Source organism: Meriones unguiculatus, chromosome 2 (assembly GCF_030254825.1).
Source record: "Meriones unguiculatus strain TT.TT164.6M chromosome 2, Bangor_MerUng_6.1, whole genome shotgun sequence".
Classification (NCBI taxonomy): Eukaryota; Metazoa; Chordata; class Mammalia; order Rodentia; family Muridae; genus Meriones; species Meriones unguiculatus.
The window spans coordinates 3,935,523-3,953,785 of record NC_083350.1 but is presented as its reverse complement, the minus strand read 5'-3'; the positions used below and the strand labels follow the sequence as shown (position 1 = coordinate 3,953,785).

Below are 18,263 nucleotides of genomic sequence, written 5' to 3'. Positions count from 1 at the left end.
CTGGCACCTGCACTGTGAAAGGCTGAGCGAACAAGGCGTGGTCGTATGCCAGACAAGGAAAGGTCAGCATGAAGGGATCTCCGACAAGACACCACACTGGGAGTTCACAGTGCCAGCCTGTCTACGAGCCTGAGCCTATATGTGGATAGAAAAAGTTAAGGTATAAAAACATGCAAACATACATTCATATACATATATATGTACATACAGAACATTGAATTAGGAATAAAATGCTGTATTTTCCATGTAGAATTATGCTTAATTCGTAAACATTATTGACCATATGCAATGTTATGAGTCTTAAATAAACATGTTATGTCACAGAGTCTAATTTTTGTTGTGGGCTTGTGGAAGGGAAGTAGAGTATAAGCAAAAACGTAAGCAGAGAGATAAATGACTGCAATTCTAATGAGAACAACCATGGAGAAGACAAAATGAGTGACATGGCTCCTTTAGACTGTGACATCTGGGAAGTTTCCTGTGATGATACTGTCAGAGAAAGCCCGAGTGTGAGGGAGAGAACAGCCAGCCATGGGCCCTGGCAAGACGAAGAACAGATAAAGAACCGTGAGCAGACCCAAAGGACAGTGGGAAGATAAGTAAGTCACGAATTCTTCCGTGTCTAAAGTTGATTCAGGTTGTTCGGTGGAGAACACATTTTGAGAGGTATTTGAGAAAACGAAAACTCATTGTTATTTCCAACTTTACTGTGCATATACATAATAATTTGTGTCATTGCCCCAAATAGCCTGAACAACCAATTAAACTTTATGCACTGAAATCCAACTTAGGCCATTTCAAATGTGTTTTTGATTGTTTGGCTGCAGATCATATGAGGAATTTATGATTATAGTATTCCAAACAGAACTGCAGAAACATTTTTTTCCAAAATATTTAAGCGATGATTACTATCATTATTAATACAAAGACAAAAATAAGTTTTCATTTCCCAGTACTGGCATTTGTAGCAACCTAATGTGGTATGAATTATGAAAATGGCTGTTTCCCTTCAAACAGGAAGATAGAGCGTTATCTCATTTCCCCCAAAATTATAGCAATGTGCAGCTGAAACTTTGTAACCATGAAGATAGTTGTGTGTATTAATAAGAGATAGTAAAAAGAGCAAATTCTGTAGGAAAAATCTGTATTTGTGAGGTGGAAATCTTGGTTTTAGATGTGAATGATTTTTGATGGTGCTGCTGAGAAGTAAACTCATGGCTTTATGCCCTCCAAACAAACGTGCTTCAGCTGAGACGCTGCCATAAGCATAATGACTTTACTCTAGTTATTAACATTTGAGGCAAGGCCTCACTGTATAGACCAAAACTTGTACACATAATGTCTTGTACATATAATGGTGTCCTTGAAGTCGGCATCAGTCTCCAGCCTCTGATTCTAGAGTGCTGGATTACAGGTGTGTACAACCTCAGCCTACTCAAATCTTGCTTTTTCCAGAAAAATGTGATTGAATCCTCTCTACGCCTTTCGACTGCTTAATGGTAACAGCATGAATAATTTTACATAAAATGTAGTTCTTTTATTACATACAGCAAGCACTTAAAATATATTTATTGGATGAATAATGAGTTGTTCTTTGATGTTGAAGAAAGAAAACAAGTCTGCACTGGTAAATAGTTTAATGTAAATGATGTGTATGCACTATGCCCTGTGTTTTTCAAGAAAATTTTATACTATTTTATAAAATTAAAAGAACAACAGTCAATTGGTTAAAATGTTTTTGTTTTGTTTTGTTTGGTTTGGTTTTTTTTTTGGTGGGGGGGCTGTGATTCACTGAGTATACATAAATTCCAGTAGTATTTATAGTAAACAGAGTGAAAATAGTTGATGCTTTTGGGAAATGCCATGGTTAACACTACATCTCATATGGCCAACAGACAAGTTCACATAAATATTTAACTGAAAGATGACAAACAATGAAATCCACTGACACAAGCCTGCACACGCAAGAGTAGCATGCTCACTTACGAGGGCACAAGATGAAGTGCAGCTACACACAGAAGCCAGAAAAGCTCATACTGTCTTAGCATATGCACCTAAGTTTTGCCACAACGAACAATGACATTTTGTACTGTAATTCAAGGTCACTTTTGAGCAACATTTACAAAAATATTTCAGACTCTGTAAGATTTTTACCCAGCACAAGTTTTATTATAGAAATAATATTCCAAATTCCACACTCAATCTTAAATTACCTCCCACAATATCTCAAACCATCTATCATTGCCACTGGCGACTTCACAGTGGGTAAGAGGAAATTCAATTCAAGCAGGCCAGGCTCTGTGGACATACACTGTTTCTAATCATAGAAATGGTCCTCATTGACTTGTGTTTCATTCAGTTGTCACCAGAGTGGGCATGTTATGATCCAGGGCCTCTCAACAATGAAGGGTCCACTGCATATGATTTTAGAAGATCTCCAAGGTAACAAGAAAACTACAAATGCCTTGTGTATTCATGGGGGCAATATTCTCAGATGCCGTCTTCAGGCTCACAGCATGGACTGTGTTCCTACTTTACAATCAAACCCAGGAAATCGGAATGAGGCATCATGTTTGTCTTTTAGCAAGGATACTTACAAAATTTACAACCAGTCAAATTTCCCAGGAAGCATGCAAACAAGCAAAAATGGAGTGTCTCATGAGAACAGGCTCACAGAGAACAAGATAGGTAGGAAAAAGGGGTTGTTAAGTTTACAAAGTAAAGAATCGAGGAATACTACAAACGTCAGCATGGTATGGACCAGAGATGACAGGGAAACAGGACCACTTTTTCAACCAGAAGGATTGTTTTCACTTTGATACAGGAACTCCGCGCTGCTGAAAGCTCAGGCAAGCATGTGCTTCAACAACCTGCAGAAACCTTTGAACTAGAACATAGACTATATCTGCATTATGTGGGAGTGACACAATGTCTCACCTGTGGATCTACTGTGGGAAACATATCATGAGTTTGAGTATAAGATACAGCGATGGTGCTGATGGTGTCAGACAGCTCCCTTTGTAATGAGAATAGGCCAGTGGCCATATATGGTCTTATTGACATATACTTGAAGTTTCTGACTTAATGTTATCATGTACTTTTAATTTCATTACCATGCATATGCAGGCTACTTCCTGGATAATATGATGGACTATTACTCAATGTAATTGTAAGGAATATATGTGGACTAGAACTAACTGTCTTTTTCTCAATTTTTAAGATCCTGACTTTAAGGACCTTGGAGTTTTGAAACCATTGCCAGGTTGGTAACACAGAAATTTAGCACTATGCAGAGATCTTTGTTTTCTGCCATGAAGTACACTCTGGGTGTGTTACTCAAGGTCCATCTTTGTGTGTGTTTGGCATCTTATTATTTAGCGTGTGAGTTTGAGATGGGCGGCCCTGAAGGAATTGTGGAGTCCGTTCAGATTCTGAAGGAGGGCAAAGCTTCTGCCAGTGAAGCCGTGGATTGCAAGTGGTACATCCGGGCCCCGCCACGATCCAAGGTCAGTCGCCGAGCTGGAACCCCCTCCCAACAGTGGGCTTGAGAAGTACCTAGTTCTCACATTACCTGGTAGCACTGGGGCGTGTGTGGCATATGCTGTAGCTAGGAGCCCCTTTGTTTGGAAATGAGACTTGTGTACACCTCTTTAACCTGACTTTCCAGCATGAACTGCAGTATGGGAACTGGTCAGCAGGTTGTACAGAGAAGAACAAGAGACCCTGAAGCAAGTCCACCTCTCTGAGACTTAGATCCCAGGCCAGGCAGAGTCTAGTCAGGAGCAATTTTACACAAGTACCCCCCGTGAGAGTGCATGCAGTTTCTAATCAGAGTTACCTCTGAGGAAGATATGCGTAGGGTCTATGAAATCTTATCTCTAGTATGTAAAATACTAGCGTGGAAGGATAGATGTTGACAGGCATCAGGAAAAAGTTTGCACAACTATGAAGAGGACAGTTCTGTAACTGCCTACTAATATTCTTGTGATTGTTATGAGAAGTGTGGGGTGATATTACCTACTGTTTAATATTTTTTCAAGGCACAAGCATTCAAGACTTAATGTTGGACACTGTGATTTTAAGTGCTAGAAACACAATCTGATGTTTCAACTGCTGTATCCATCAAGTGACTATAACATGCAGTTATAACTACTCTTCAAGTAGTTTGAAGAGACCTTTTAGAACAGAGAAGAGTTCATTTATCCTTACGGGTCAGTCTTCAAAAATACCAAAAGGAATTGCCCTATAAGAAACTATTGCTTGTTTTCTTTTTAATCTTCTTACTCTCATTCTTATGTATAGGATAGTTATAATATTACTGATTTACTTGATTAATAATGACTATTCATTAAATTCAATTCCTTGCTTAATTAATTGCTTTAGTGATTCTGTAAATCAGAGCACTGTTGTCCAGTAAGAAAAGTACAGTGGAGGGTAAGCATGATGAAAAGATGGATTAATGAATACAATTATTTTCTTGAAAATATATGGACCTGAGTTTGATCTCTAGAGCCAATATGAAGAGAATTTGATGCAGTGATGTGAGCTCATATTTCCAGAGCTGGGATATGGAGAAAAACAGACCCTGGGGCTTAGAGTCCAGCTGTCCTAGCATACTTGGTGAGGCCCAGGTCTATGAGATACCTTGCCTCCAAAAAAGTATGGATGAGGCAAAAGAAACAATTTCTAAACCTGAGCTCTGGCTTCCATACCACCATATGCATGCACTCTCTCTCTCTCTCTCTCTCTCTCTCTCACACACACACACACACACACACACACACACACACACACACACTACTCTAGAGTCATTCTTCATGTCTTCTATATTTAGTACTTAAACATATATGTAAAGAGACTATCCAAACCTGGCATGGTGGCCCACATAAACCCCAGCACTCAGAAGGCAGAGGTAGTTGGATCTCTGTGAGTTTGAGGCCAGCTTGGTCTAAAAAGCAAGTCTAGAACAGCCAGGACTCTATTACAAAGAGAAATCCTTTCTGTGAAATTAAAGACACATACATACACATACACACAAAGAAAGAGAAAGGAGAAGAAAAGAAAAGAAAAAAGAAACTATCCAAGCTGATCCTTCTTGATAAGAAAAGAATGAAAGAAAAGACCGCATAAAGAGAAAGCACAGGAGCAGCCAGGGCCTAGTTAGAATGCCATGAGAAAAGGACTCCGGCAACCAGACAGGTGGAAGGGTGCTCCCGACAACAGAGTGCTTCAGAGACCATGTGTGCAGAGGAGACAGCAAACCTGTCAGGAGTTAAAGCAGTAACATGTGATCAATGAGCCAATGGGTGTGCAGGGAGGCATGTGTGTTAGCCAGGGGCTCTGTAGGTCTTTCCAGAAAATGGAAACTTTACCCAGGTGCTTAGGGATATCAAGAACGATGAGCAGAAAGGGAATGTGACTGTATTTGCATTTTAGAGCATTATATACAAAGATAAAAGGTGGAGTAACATGACCAGAAGCCTAAGCAGGGAGAAGACAGTGAGTCCATGACTGAACTTACTCTTTTCTGGCTGCCAGTGAAGAAAATATTAGAATATTAGAAAATATTTTAAAAGAAGCCACAGAACTAGGTGGTGGGATACTCAGGCTGAGGGAAAAGTAAGGCAAGTTTTAGAACATGAAGGGAGCCAGCCCTTCAAGAAGAACTTCTTCGGTCTTTCCACACCTAATATACATACATATATACATACATATATATTTATATGTGTGTGTGTACCTGATATAAATATATGTGTGTGTGTTTGTGTGTATGTATATATAATACTAATATATTTATATATTAACATATCATATTGTATTAATATAGTATATATACAGTGAGTTTTCACAGCTGGGCTGGAGAAGTAAGTGAGACACATTCTCACCATGAAAAGGAGAAGGGGCTGTGAATGCCACCTGGCTGCACAGCACTCGTCTAGCCCGTGGGAGGCCCTGGGTTCCAAACTTTATACTGAAAGGAGTTTTTAAGAAACTGGCATTTGTAATATAAAGTCATAAATACTCGCCTGGATGATGAGAGAGCTGAGCTTATCTCATACACAATTTGTGGGTTCTCAGAAAGTGCTTGTTTTTCCTCACCGTTATGAATGAAACTGTTTTCAAAGGCAGCTTTATAAACAGAGCTGTGGGCAGAGCACCTTGCTCTCCTCAGCAGCACCTCCTCTCTCCAGCCTTACAGTGGCATGTCAACACACGCCTCCTCCCTGCAGCTGCCAAGTGTGCTGCCTTTTGTAGAGTTCCAGAACAACAATGCCTAGTGCACCTGCCTGTCACAGAATCTGGCAGTCTGCGACCTAATGGCGATGCTCCTGCAGAGCTGAACCAAGATGGTTCTTTTGTGACAGCCCTTTTCTGTTCAATTGAAGGTTGAGAAGACAGGAAATTGAACTGAATGCTGTGGAGAAAATCAAGAAACAAGCCCATGTGGGCTCCCTATTTTTGTAGATATCCTAGTGATTTGTGAGAATTAACTATCAAAGGACAAGTCAAGCTTGAAACGGCTCACCGTGAATATTTGAATGGTATCTCATGACTCTGCTCTAGTGTGCATTTTAAATACATCTGCATGTTGTTGCTTAGCCTTTGACAAATAGTATTTGTACCAATATTTTCTTTATTAATATATGACCCCTTTAATTAGAAACATGATCAGTCTGCCTTCCCCAGGAAAACCAGAGAACTAACTATGGAAAAACATCCATGACAGGGCCATTTACAAATGGAAGGGTCAAAACAGTAGAGGTCTTTTTGAGTTGGCTATGGGGGATACAAACACACTTCTGTGTGTAGACTGTACCTGGAGATTGTAGACAACAAAGGAGGTGGAAAAGGTACTGGTTTGCCCAGTTATACACCTTGTCTAGAGAAGGGCCAACAGGGGGAAAACCATAATTAGGCATTCAACCTGAATTCCTGAATTCCACGAGGGCTAAGTTGACTTTAGTAAAGCTTTCTGTTGAGGCTCACATAATTGTCTCAGCACTTGCTTTTTCATACCATTATGACATGAGGTGAGGAGCTTCAGAGCTGATAGTTTTAAAATCTTTTTGTAATGCATTACTTAGCAAGTTCAGCTAAATTTACATGCTTTGCATATAAACATCGCGCCACCTCCCGTATTAGTGAAATTTGGAAAACAGATACTACCAGAAATAGTTTATATGTTCTGAAGTCTCCCATGTCTTGTTCAGTGAATCATCCTGTCAGTTCCAACCCTTTGTGATTGATTAAAAAGGAGAATGCATCAAAATGATTCACTGAGAAGAGATTTGGATCTGACTGTTTCACCAGAGTTATATATTATTCTGTTTATCATTTTCTCTGTGCTTTCACAGAGGTAGTAGAGAGTTCTTCTTTTTCATTTTTTCATTTGTTACCTGAAATGAGTCTTTGTGTCACAAATCTTGTATACTGATTCCAGTCATACTGACTGTCTTAAAACTCTTAAAGATGGGACTACTTCATATTAAGCTGTTGGTATGCTTAGAAAATCACTGTGTAAACTTGACCTAAATCCAAGCTTGTTGTATGAAGTGAGCCCTTTTCAAAAGAATCGAATGCATAGATACAGCAGATGCTCAGTGTTTGCTTGGTTTGTTTTGTGAGTTTATGAATATTTTTATTATTAATTATATATTTTTGAGTGTGTGTGTGGGGGGGGCATCTGAATCCTCATGTGAGTTCAGGAGCTCCCAGACGCTAGAAGAAGGAATTAGACTGCCTAGAAATGGACATAGTCATAGTTATGAGCCACCGGTGGTGGGAGCTGGGAACTGAATTTGCATGTTTTTACTATTATTATTATAAAATTTTTATTTTTATATTAATTACAGTTTATTCACTTGTATCCCAGCTGTATCCCCCTCCCTCATTCCCACCTAATCCCACCCTCCCTCCCTCTTCTTCTCCCATGCCTCTCTCCATTCTCCATGTCCACTGACAGGGGAGGTCCTCCTCCCCTTCTATCTGACCCTAGCCTATCAGGTCTCATCAGGACTGGCTGCATTGTCCTCCTCTATGGGCTGGAAAGGCTTTTTCCCCACCAGGAGGAGATGATCAAAGAGCCAGCCACTGAGTTCATGTTAGAGACAGTCCCCGTTCTCATTATTAGGGAACCCACTTGGCTACTAAGCTGCCATGGACTACAACTGAGCAGGGGATCTAGGTTATTTCAATGAATGGTTCTTGGTTGGTGTATCAGGCTCAGAAAAAGCCCCTGTGCCCAGATTTTTTGGTTCTGTTGCTTTCCTTGTGGAGCTCCTGCCCTCTCCAGGTCTTACTATCTCTCCCTTCTTTCATAAGATTCCCTGAACTCTTCCCAAAGTTTGGCTATCATTCTCAGCATCTGCTGGGTAGAAACTTTCAGAGTCCCTCTGTGGCAGGCTCCTGTCATAATCCCTGTTTTCTCCCTCTTCTGATGTCCATCCTATTTGTCTTTCTGTACAATGATTGAACATCTTACCCAGGGTTCTCAGTCTTGCTTAGTTTCTTTAGGCTTACAGATTTCAGTGTGTTTATCTTATATCCACTTGTAAGTGTGTGTCTTTCTGCTTCTGGGATACCCCACTCAGGACGGGTAAGACAAACATGCACACAGTGCCGAATGTCAAAGCTTGAGCCAAGCATGCAAGCTGATTTCCTATTGCACCACTTCAGAACTAAGTAGCCCTAGTGTTTATGTGTTTTTTTAAGTAGTCATTTATTTCAAAGTGCATATTTATTTTCTGATTTTCATTGATTTCTATATCAACATGTTTCTGAGCCTTTTTAAGAAAATGGAAATTGTTGACATCTTTGGGATTTCAGCAGCTTTTTTGTTAATATTTACTTCTGGAGTACATTGCATGAACATTTTCTAAAACGTCTGTAAGACTGCATAGGTTGCCGTAAAGATACTAAAGATGTTGGCATCAGGCAGATCCAAAGTCTACACCTATGCAATGTTAAAACACCTGTGTCACTTCAAAAAATGTCTTGACTTTTCTAAATCCCAGTTCTCCCTCTCTTTAACAGTTTTGCACTAATCTGTTACTGTGTAGGGAACTGTGAAAAAAATAATAATTTGGGGTCGAGTTATTGCCAATACGCCACCCAGACTTTTTTGTAATGATAAATTATTACTCCAAACTTTGTTTCTGCTTGCAGTACAAAAACTGGAAAAGTGTCCAGGCATATTTTATCACTGAAATATTTGGACTTGAAAGTGTCAAAGGAAAAGTTTTTTCCTCTTGCTTACTTATTTTCACTGAGTATTTTCATTTCTGGGAGCATAGATTTTCTTTTTTGTTAACCTCTGTAAAACAGCTGGTATCCAGGGTTATTGGGTGTCATCAAAAAGCAGATGCGCTGCGCTGCCTACTCCGGTGGATGTTTGCCTGGCTGGCAAAACTGTGTGTCTCTCTATTGGGTTGACATGTTCCTTTAAGAGGTGATAAACTGGGCGGGGCTTATCGTAGTTTAGAATGTAAGTCTATTCTGACTTTTCATTACATCTGACAGTTTTTATCTTACAATAATCTGCAGATTCCAGCATAATTTTCCTAGAACTTTAAGCTTGCTGACTTTTACTCAAGAGACAGCAGAGTAGCACGATGAAAAGAATCTAAAACGCAGAGCTTATGTTTCTTACTTTATGCACTCACATCGATTTGATTTTTTTAAGTGTTGTGGCTTCATTCCTGGCTCCAGTTTTCTAGAAAAGATCATATGAAAAAATGTGCTCTTTCAAAAACAGTCTGTGTGAGTATGAAATAGACACCGTATCGCACAGAGCAAAAATTTGGAAGATTTATCATTTTTCAGATTTATGTTTTTTTGTTTTTTTGGTTTTTTTTACTAAATTTACTTATTGTTTGAAAATCCCATACAGGTATAGGTACAATTTGAACATATCCATGCTTCACTTTCTTTATTTTTTCTTTCTTTCATTCTTTCTTTCTTCCTACCTTCCTTCCTGTCCTTCCTTCCTTCCTTCCTTCCTTCCTTTCTTTCTTTCTTTCTTTCTTTCTTTCTTTCTTTCTTTCTTTCTCTCTCTCTCTTTGTTTCTTTAACCTTCTAAGTCCAGGTCAAGCTGCATGTGTGTGACTGGGCGTTGGGCCATCGACTGAGGTTCAAGTGTGGCCACATGTCACATATCTGAAGAGGAGGGACTGTCTCTTCCCAAGAGGGCAGCGCAGCTCTGCTCCTGGGGCTGGGTTTTCAGAGTCTCAGCTCCCCATATCGACACTGGATGTTCTTAATTGACTGGATCTTGCAGAGATCACATGCAGGCAACCACTGCCAAGAGTGCATGTATCCAGTATCCTTGTCACACGCAGAGAACAGCACTTCACTTCTCTCAGCCTTCATCTCTGAGGCTCTCCTGTCCCTGTTCTGAGACGCCTCCTGAGCCTGGAGCAGGACACATAGCAGCACAATAGTCCTATCAATGACTAAGCACTTGCAGGGACATTTAGCACTTTGGACAGCACTATTTTATGGGCTGTCCTTTCTCCACAGCAAGAGGAAGCTTCTTTGAGCAAGGGTGGGAGCCTCACCAATCCACTTTGTTGCATGAAAATCAGAGCGAAACTCCAGCTCTCCATAATTGCTCAGTTCCATCCATTTCCTCATATTTCTCTCTGTCTGCTCTTCCTTCTCAAGATTATGCCAGGAAGACCTGCTGTGTGCCACTACAGATCATTTCCAGTTCACATGGGTCTACAGTATGTTGTCTTATTCATTAGACACTTCTAGAGCTGTGTCATAATTTGTTTGGAGAGTTATTCTGAATAATTCTTAGTATTGATAGTAGAATGTGTGTATAATTATTATTTATAGCACTTAAAACAGTTAGATTTATGGATAGCCAATAAATGTGTGATGAATGCAGAGCAAATGAGATTAATAAAGACAATGGGAGTCCTAGTAAGTTGAGTAGAGAGAAAGCACTGTAGGAACTTCAGCTGAAAGTGTGCAGATTCTAGTTGAGGTGGTGTCTGTAAAGAACAATGCTGCTGAAGCTAGCGAGTCAGCCAAGTGGAAGCAGTTCCTCAGGAATGGGGCAACTGAGCTCGCGCTTGACACATCTGGAAGAAGGTGCTACAGATAATGCCATCCCATGCCTTCAAGTGAAAAGTCTGTTCCTGGAGCGTAGAGCTTGGTGTATTGGGAAACAACACACACACACACACACACACACACACACACACACACACACAATGCTGGAAGGGAAAAGAAGAAATTTTCCAGAGCAAGAATTCTCAATGGTTCTACTGTGCCCGAGGTGAAGATTTTGGCTGAAGGCAGAGTATCATTGATTTTTACCTATATATGTTAAATATGGCTGGGGTTGGGACTTGAACCATGTTGCAGAAACTGAACCTGACAGACACATAGGCTGTTTGGGAGACTGTCAAAATATCCTGTTTCAGGGAACAGTGCATACAATTCATTTGTGAGAAAAAAACATAAGGACCAATGCTTATGTTAAAATAACATTGAAAGAAATTAATATATATTTTTCTAGCTGAAATACTGAAAATTTAAAATTAGAATAAAGATTTTCAGATCTGGGGAAAAGTTTTTTTTTTCCATAAATTTCACAGAAAGGTGGAAGTGAACTTAAGATAAATGTATACCTTTAGTTTGTACGCATGCTGGATGAAGTAAATTAAATTTAAATAAAGTAGCCATAGATATGCAAGATTAAAAACAAAATGTAAACAAACAATTTTATGTCTAAAGGAGGGGAGATTTATGAAGATTCTATTCTTGTCGCACCCTCACTAATTTCTTTCACTTACTTTTACTCTGTATGATTCCTCTAGTTTCACAGTCTACACTAGTGTGATGATGTAATTAACACACATTTGCAATAGTTCATTCCGTTGCTCACTATTGCAATGCCTTTAATGTGCAAATGTGCAAATGGCTGTGACTGACGAGGAGGCCATGCTGTGGATATCGCTGAATGGGTGGATGAATGAGCAGACACATTCTCTGTGTTCTGATTCTTGCTGGTTTCCGACACTTACAACTCTGAATACACAGCGGGACTTTCCCGTGATTCCTCACCAAGAACCAGTGTGTCAGAAGCAGTGTGTCCTCGAGGAAGGAGTATGCATAAGGGAGTCGGTCTCAGCTCCCACTTGCAGTTTATACTGTGAGCCTAAGTAGTTGTTGTTGGGAGCATTTAAAGGTTAATTGTCACCGTACACTGTATCCATTAAATGTTAACTTCTATTTGTGTGGATTTGGCTAAGTGGACTTACTTCAAGCATGAAGAAAATGGGTAGACTGGCTTTTTAAAAAGTGCTTTGATATGCTCCACCTCAAAGCTGAATCAGTGTAATCTCAGCAGACTGAAAGCAAAAGCCATCTTTCAATATCAGTTTTGTTTTCCTTTAGTCTTAATGTAAATCATTCATATATAGAGATGTATATGGATATATCTCAAAACAAAGCAACCAGGGCACTTGAACAGTAGTGCGTAAACAAGTATTTAGGACCACTTCACTGACCAAAGCAAACAGTGTGTAAGTTTTGAAAGCTAACAGCTGATTTTAGATATATCACAGGATCGTTTGGTCAAAATAAAAAATACTTAGCTAAAGGAAATGGCATGTTTAAGGTTTTTTTTGTTTTTTTTTTTTTAACAGCATAATAACACTTGAAAAAAATATTAAAGACAATTTGCTTTGCTCCAGTTTGTCTGCCTGCGGTCCGCGAGAGGGAATAATGGGGCTGATTGCAATCAAGGCTGTCTTGTGAAACCTAACAAAAAAGAAGGAAGCCCTACTCTGCTCCACGTCTTTGAAATGCACAGTCTGTTTTGTCTTTGTTTCACAGATTTACTTACGTTTCTTGGACTATGAGATGCAGAATTCAAATGAGTGCAAACGGAACTTTGTGGCAGTGTATGACGGAAGCAGCTCCGTGGAGGACTTGAAGGCCAAGTTCTGCAGCACGGTGGCCAATGACGTGATGCTGCGAACGGGCCTGGGCGTGATCCGCATGTGGGCAGACGAGGGCAGCCGGAACAGCAGGTTCCAGATGCTCTTCACATCCTTTCAAGAACGTAAGGTCCCCTTGCCTGACTGTCTGCCCTTCAGAAGTGTCCCGAGCTGCAAGGAGCCTCGGCTGTTAATGCGGGCCAAGCAGGCTGTTCCTAATAAGCTCTTGACACACTGAGGCTCCTTTCCCCTAGTTTTGATGCAGTGACAAGTGAGAGTCATACATTCTTCCGTACATGCCTCTTAGCCTTGCTTAGTCAAGTACATGCCCTTCCACTGGGAAACGATGGATTTTGTTTGTCTTCGCTTTAGCTCTTCTCGAGGGTATGGAGGCTCTGCTGAGGCTTTTGATAAAGCTTGAGTTTAAATGTCATTTCTCAAAACTGCATAAAATTTGTGATACGTTGGCTTTTGTAAGCTTCTTTTGCAGTCTGATTTAATCTGAACAAGCTTGCAAATCCAGAGCCACAATTAAAGTAAGGGGAGAGAGAGCTTCGTGGGAAGACAGAGAATTAGGGGAAAAGTCAGAAGATCTCTAAGTCACATATTATATAAAGTTACTGCAAAGCACAGAGGTTTGTGTTTCCCTCTTTGGAAATTGCCATTCAATAAACAATGAGCTGCATCAACAGATATATTAGGACATTCCTAGAGAACCTTGGCCATTTCATGGTTCACAAAAATAAGCAAATAAAACACAGGAAATTCAGATTTAAAGGGGAAGAGTGTTATATTTCCAAGGTGTGCATATTTGTTTAAATAGGAAAAAGAATTTGGAGCCTTCTAAGACATCTCTTATAAACATCACAAGGCCGAAGGCTTTTAAGTTCGCAGTTGTTAAAATTTTTAGGTGATTATTTTATAAAACACACAAATGCTTTTGGCTTTAAATTCCTTTCTAATTAACCAGCTGGGGAATTCTGTAAACCAAACTCCCTGAATGTTACTTGGTCTGTCTAAATAGTGCCAGGGACTTCAAGAGAGTTAGCGACCCTGCCCTGCTGTGGGTTGTTTATGTGTGGTACAGTGTCCGTCGCCATCTCAGTGCTCGGCTGAAATGCTGGAGGTCCTGCATCTTTATTTCAGTTAGGCACTAAGAAACTCCTATTTCCTAGATTAGAATATAAAGGAATTCTTAGTGGGCTTTTTGGTGGCTTGTGCCGTATAGCTCAGTCACTTTTCTTGCAGTGTGCCCTTGATAAGGCCTTTAAGAGTCTGCATTTTAAAGTACTAATTACAATTTATATGTGTTGTGGAGTGCAGTTACTATGAGATCTAACATCTTAGTTATTTCATCAATGTCCTGTTTACACAACACCTTATTCAGTTGCCAGGTTAGCAAGGTAGTTTGAAGTGTGTACGCATTACAGAGCTGTCGCAAGTAGTCAGCCTGATCTTTGGTTCTCTTGTGAAATGCTAAGACAGGAATAGTACGTGTTCCCACTACAGAAAGGAAATTCTCAGGTACTATTCCTATTGATGGGCTGGAAATAACCATGACATTGTGTGATGAATTTATATTTTGGATTACAATTAAAGTCTGCGTGATATGTGTGCATGAATTGTAGCATACGTGGCAATGAGAGGACAATATTATGCAGTTGGTTCTTTCCTTCCAGGGATCAAACTTAGCTCACCAGGCTTGTGTGATGTTCTATTGATGCTCTAAGCCAGCCCACACTGTGAATATTTTTAAATATTCTTTTCAATTTTGAATCATGACCTACTGAAATCACCTATATAATTTAACAGTCAAAAATATAGAATACCAAACTACTAAGGATCTCTTACATATGATGAAAAAATGCTATTTTTAGCTACTGCACTGTAAAATTTAATACTGATAAATGAAAAATATGTTGACAAATTTAAAACATCCAGTGTGGTTCAAGGGTTTATTTCACTCAAGTGTGGTATAAGCATGTAACTCCATTTTAGAGGGAAACACGTTCACCTGTATTTTAGAGGGAAACACATTCACCTGTATTTTAGAGGGAAACACATTCACCTGTATTATTTCAGAGGGAAACGCGTTCACCTGTATTTTAAAGGTTATGGTAGCAGAAGTATGGGAAAATGAAAACCTCATAGTTAAACTTTTGGAACTTTCGTATGAAGAGTGACCCATTGAAAAACTTGACAGCATGTGAGATAGCAAGAAATTGCAGCTGACACCTAAGGTCCACTTTACCTCTAAAATGGATTATTAAATTCCATGGGTATCTGTAAATCTGCATGAATATAAGAAACAGTACATTATGTCATGGTGCGCACACATCACATAGGTATGCTCAAGATAAAATATAGTGTTTCAGTGCCTGTGACTGCATGAGCTATTGAAGCTACTGAGTGAACATCTGTGTCAATTAGCAGTCCCTAGAGTACAAGATGCTCCGTCCACATGCAAAGGAACGGCAACCCAAGCGGCAGGCCACTGCAGGCGTCCACACTCTGGCGCCATGAGCGTATAGTGACACTTTCTGAGATCATTGCATTTGCCGTAAGCTTTTGCCAAAGCTGTGGTGTGTGGCCAGGGTTTTCTTGCCTATTATGCTGAGTTTTCTCTGTTGTTGCACAAAGTATGTTCAGTTTGTCAATTGAAAGTTAGGTGATTTTTATTAATTCTTCAAATTCCATATGTTAAGAATCTATTAACCAATGTGAATCCTTTAGGATGTGGAACCAGTGTAAAATGGTTAGATTTCAAAGACAAACACTCATGGATGGGCTTGGGTTCCATGGACAGTGTCCTCAGAAAGAGGTTCTGTTTTTTCTCCCTTCATGTGAGGATATAGTGGGGAAATGATAGATTCATCCATCAACTCATTTTAGCCATCCACTAGGTATGTTGGTATATAGTCATGGACTTTTCAGACTCTAGAACTCTACAAAGCTAATGCCTCTTGCTTGTAAGTAACCCAATTACTATAACAATGTAAGTACATTAAATATCCATAATGGTGCTTTGCTTTTCTTCATTGACAATTAGTGTTCAGAATTCTGTTTGTGTACCAAGAGGGAAGTCAGTGTGCAATGAGCTGGGTGTGTGCTGATGTTTTCAATGGAATTATGCTCTCCTACTTAAGGTGTGGAAACTGTAAGAAAATGCAATGTGGATTTTAGTTTAGAATAATTCTGTTGGTCCCTGCATAAGCACTGAAGAAGCTTGAGGTTCTTCACTCACTGTCCCTTTTTGCAACATTAGCATTGGCAGCAAATTTGAAATTGCATTGTGAACACTGGTGATTACTGTGTGTGTGTGTGTGTGTGTGTGTGTGTGTGTGTGTGTGTGTGTGGAGTGTACTGTATTATTCTGTTTTCTTTTGCTAATAACACAATATGTAGAGACTTAATATGTCATGAAGAAAAGAGGCAAGTTTAGGCTTTAGAACAATGAAAGTGCAGAGTTTATGCCTGTTCTGGTGATGGATGATTTGCTGTCAGTGTCCAAAAGTGGCACAAAGTGCCACATGGCAGCAAATAATACCACATGTGTACCTGCATGTGTGAGTGTGCACATACATTGTGACACATGTGTATAGGTATGTGACATTACATGTGTAACTGTCTGTGTGTACCCTGTCTCTTTCCTGCTTTATATGGAGCCTCCAGGAGTCAGTCATGGGCCTCTGCACTAATGACTATTCCATCATAATCACCTCCCAAAGACTCCACTTCTACAACCCAGCCAGAGTAAATCAGTCTCCATCTTCTAAATACCTCACCTTAGAAATTAAACCCCAGCATGAGGACACAAATACTGTCCAAACAGCAGCCATAGGTATACAGATTGACATCACAAACTACGTAATGTAATTGCATACCTAAATAAATGTACACCTGATAACATGTATTGAATATGTAATGTAGGTTTTGCCTTTTCAAAGTCCGTATATTGAGACCATCATCTGCAGGGTGATAGAGTGAAGATGTCACCATCCGTCATCTTACCCATTATGGGGCGTGAGTGACTTACTCAGTCCCAGGTCTCTCTGCACTCCATATGGCTGGGTCTACAGGACTGTGAAACTGAGCAACTGGGCTGTCAGCAGACAACAGCTTTGCTGATGCCTTGATGTTTGTGTTCCCCAGATCCAGAACTCTGAGAAATACATTTGTGTTGATCATAGACCATCTAGGAAATGGTGTTTTGATTTTTAGGGTTTCCAACTGGACTAAGATGGAGAAAATTCAGAAATATCTGTCAAGAAAGACAAAAACTCTTCCTAAGTAAAAGTAGGGTTTAGAGATCATCTATTTCAACTTCATGTTATGAGCTCAGGCAAAAGCAGGTAAATGTCCAGAGAAATTACTCTTTCCTGCACATTTCCAGTCTAATCTTGGTGACATGTTAATCTAGTACAGGCAAGAACTGAACGTCTGACTCTTGTAATTTTGCTGCCTTTGAGGCATTCTGCGTTAGAGCTCTTCTAAAGAGGACACAGATGGAAAGGATGATGAAAATAGGTTTCTAGTAATGTTTGGTCAGCAGAGTTCTACCAGATTTTCAAATCTGATTTGATCCTTTGACTCCTTCATGTGAAAATTCCAGCTGCACGGCACGCTCAAATGTTAAAATCTGAGAGCATAACATGCCACTATCACATTACAATCAGACATAAGTAAAATTAAAATGAATATAATCTAAAGGAACTCCCAATATGATCACTGATAAACACCAACACATACCCTTTTAAATCATTAAACGTTTATCTCTTCTCATCTGAATTGGCTGCAGTAAAGAGAAAAATGAGGACAAGGGTTCATGCCGGCAGATGTTAAGTCTGCATGAGCCCATTAGAAACTTATTTACAAAGCCTGTCCTGCATGACCATAGCTGACCCAGCAGCAACACTCATCAGCAGGAGACCCAGGATCCTAGAAATGGAAAAGGGTTTCCCAGAAGTGAAGGCTGGGAAATCACTCCCGGCTGCTGGCATCGCAGGGGAGGAAAAGCACTGTCCTCTCCAGTCCTCGCCCTCTCACCAGAGACATTGCCAGAATTGTGGCATGTGCTACTGTCTGTGACAACTGAACACTTTGCTGACAAGAACCCCAAGAATGAATGCTGTATGGTGGACCCCAAGTCCAGGGATTAGACAGGAAAAGAAAACACAGCTACACTGTCAGGGAAGGTAATTCTGTACCATTCTTAAATAGAACTAATAATGATAGATTGAGTTTTATCTTACTGACTTTTGTCAGAGTTTTTCTAATAATACTGCTTAATGTATTGACATCATTTTCCAT

General features: G+C 39.9%; 1 protein-coding gene across 7 annotated transcripts in view; it reads left to right on the top strand.

Moving 5' to 3' along the window:
- Positions 1 to 18,263, top strand: part of Neto1 (neuropilin and tolloid like 1) — a 125,767-nt gene that overhangs the window by 74,659 nt on the left and 32,845 nt on the right. For 5 of the 7 annotated variants that reach the window (XM_060376962.1, XM_060376961.1, XM_060376960.1 and 2 more), the window contains 3 exons: positions 3,221 to 3,262; positions 3,379 to 3,506; positions 12,850 to 13,078. The exons of 1 other annotated variant lie outside the window; for it this stretch is intronic. In XM_060376962.1, coding sequence (XP_060232945.1) covers positions 3,221 to 3,262; positions 3,379 to 3,506; positions 12,850 to 13,078 — 399 coding nt within the window. Of the gene's footprint in view, positions 1 to 3,220; positions 3,263 to 3,378; positions 3,507 to 12,849; positions 13,079 to 18,263 lie in introns of those variants that run through there. One more of the 7 variants, XM_060376967.1, reaches the window with a different exon arrangement.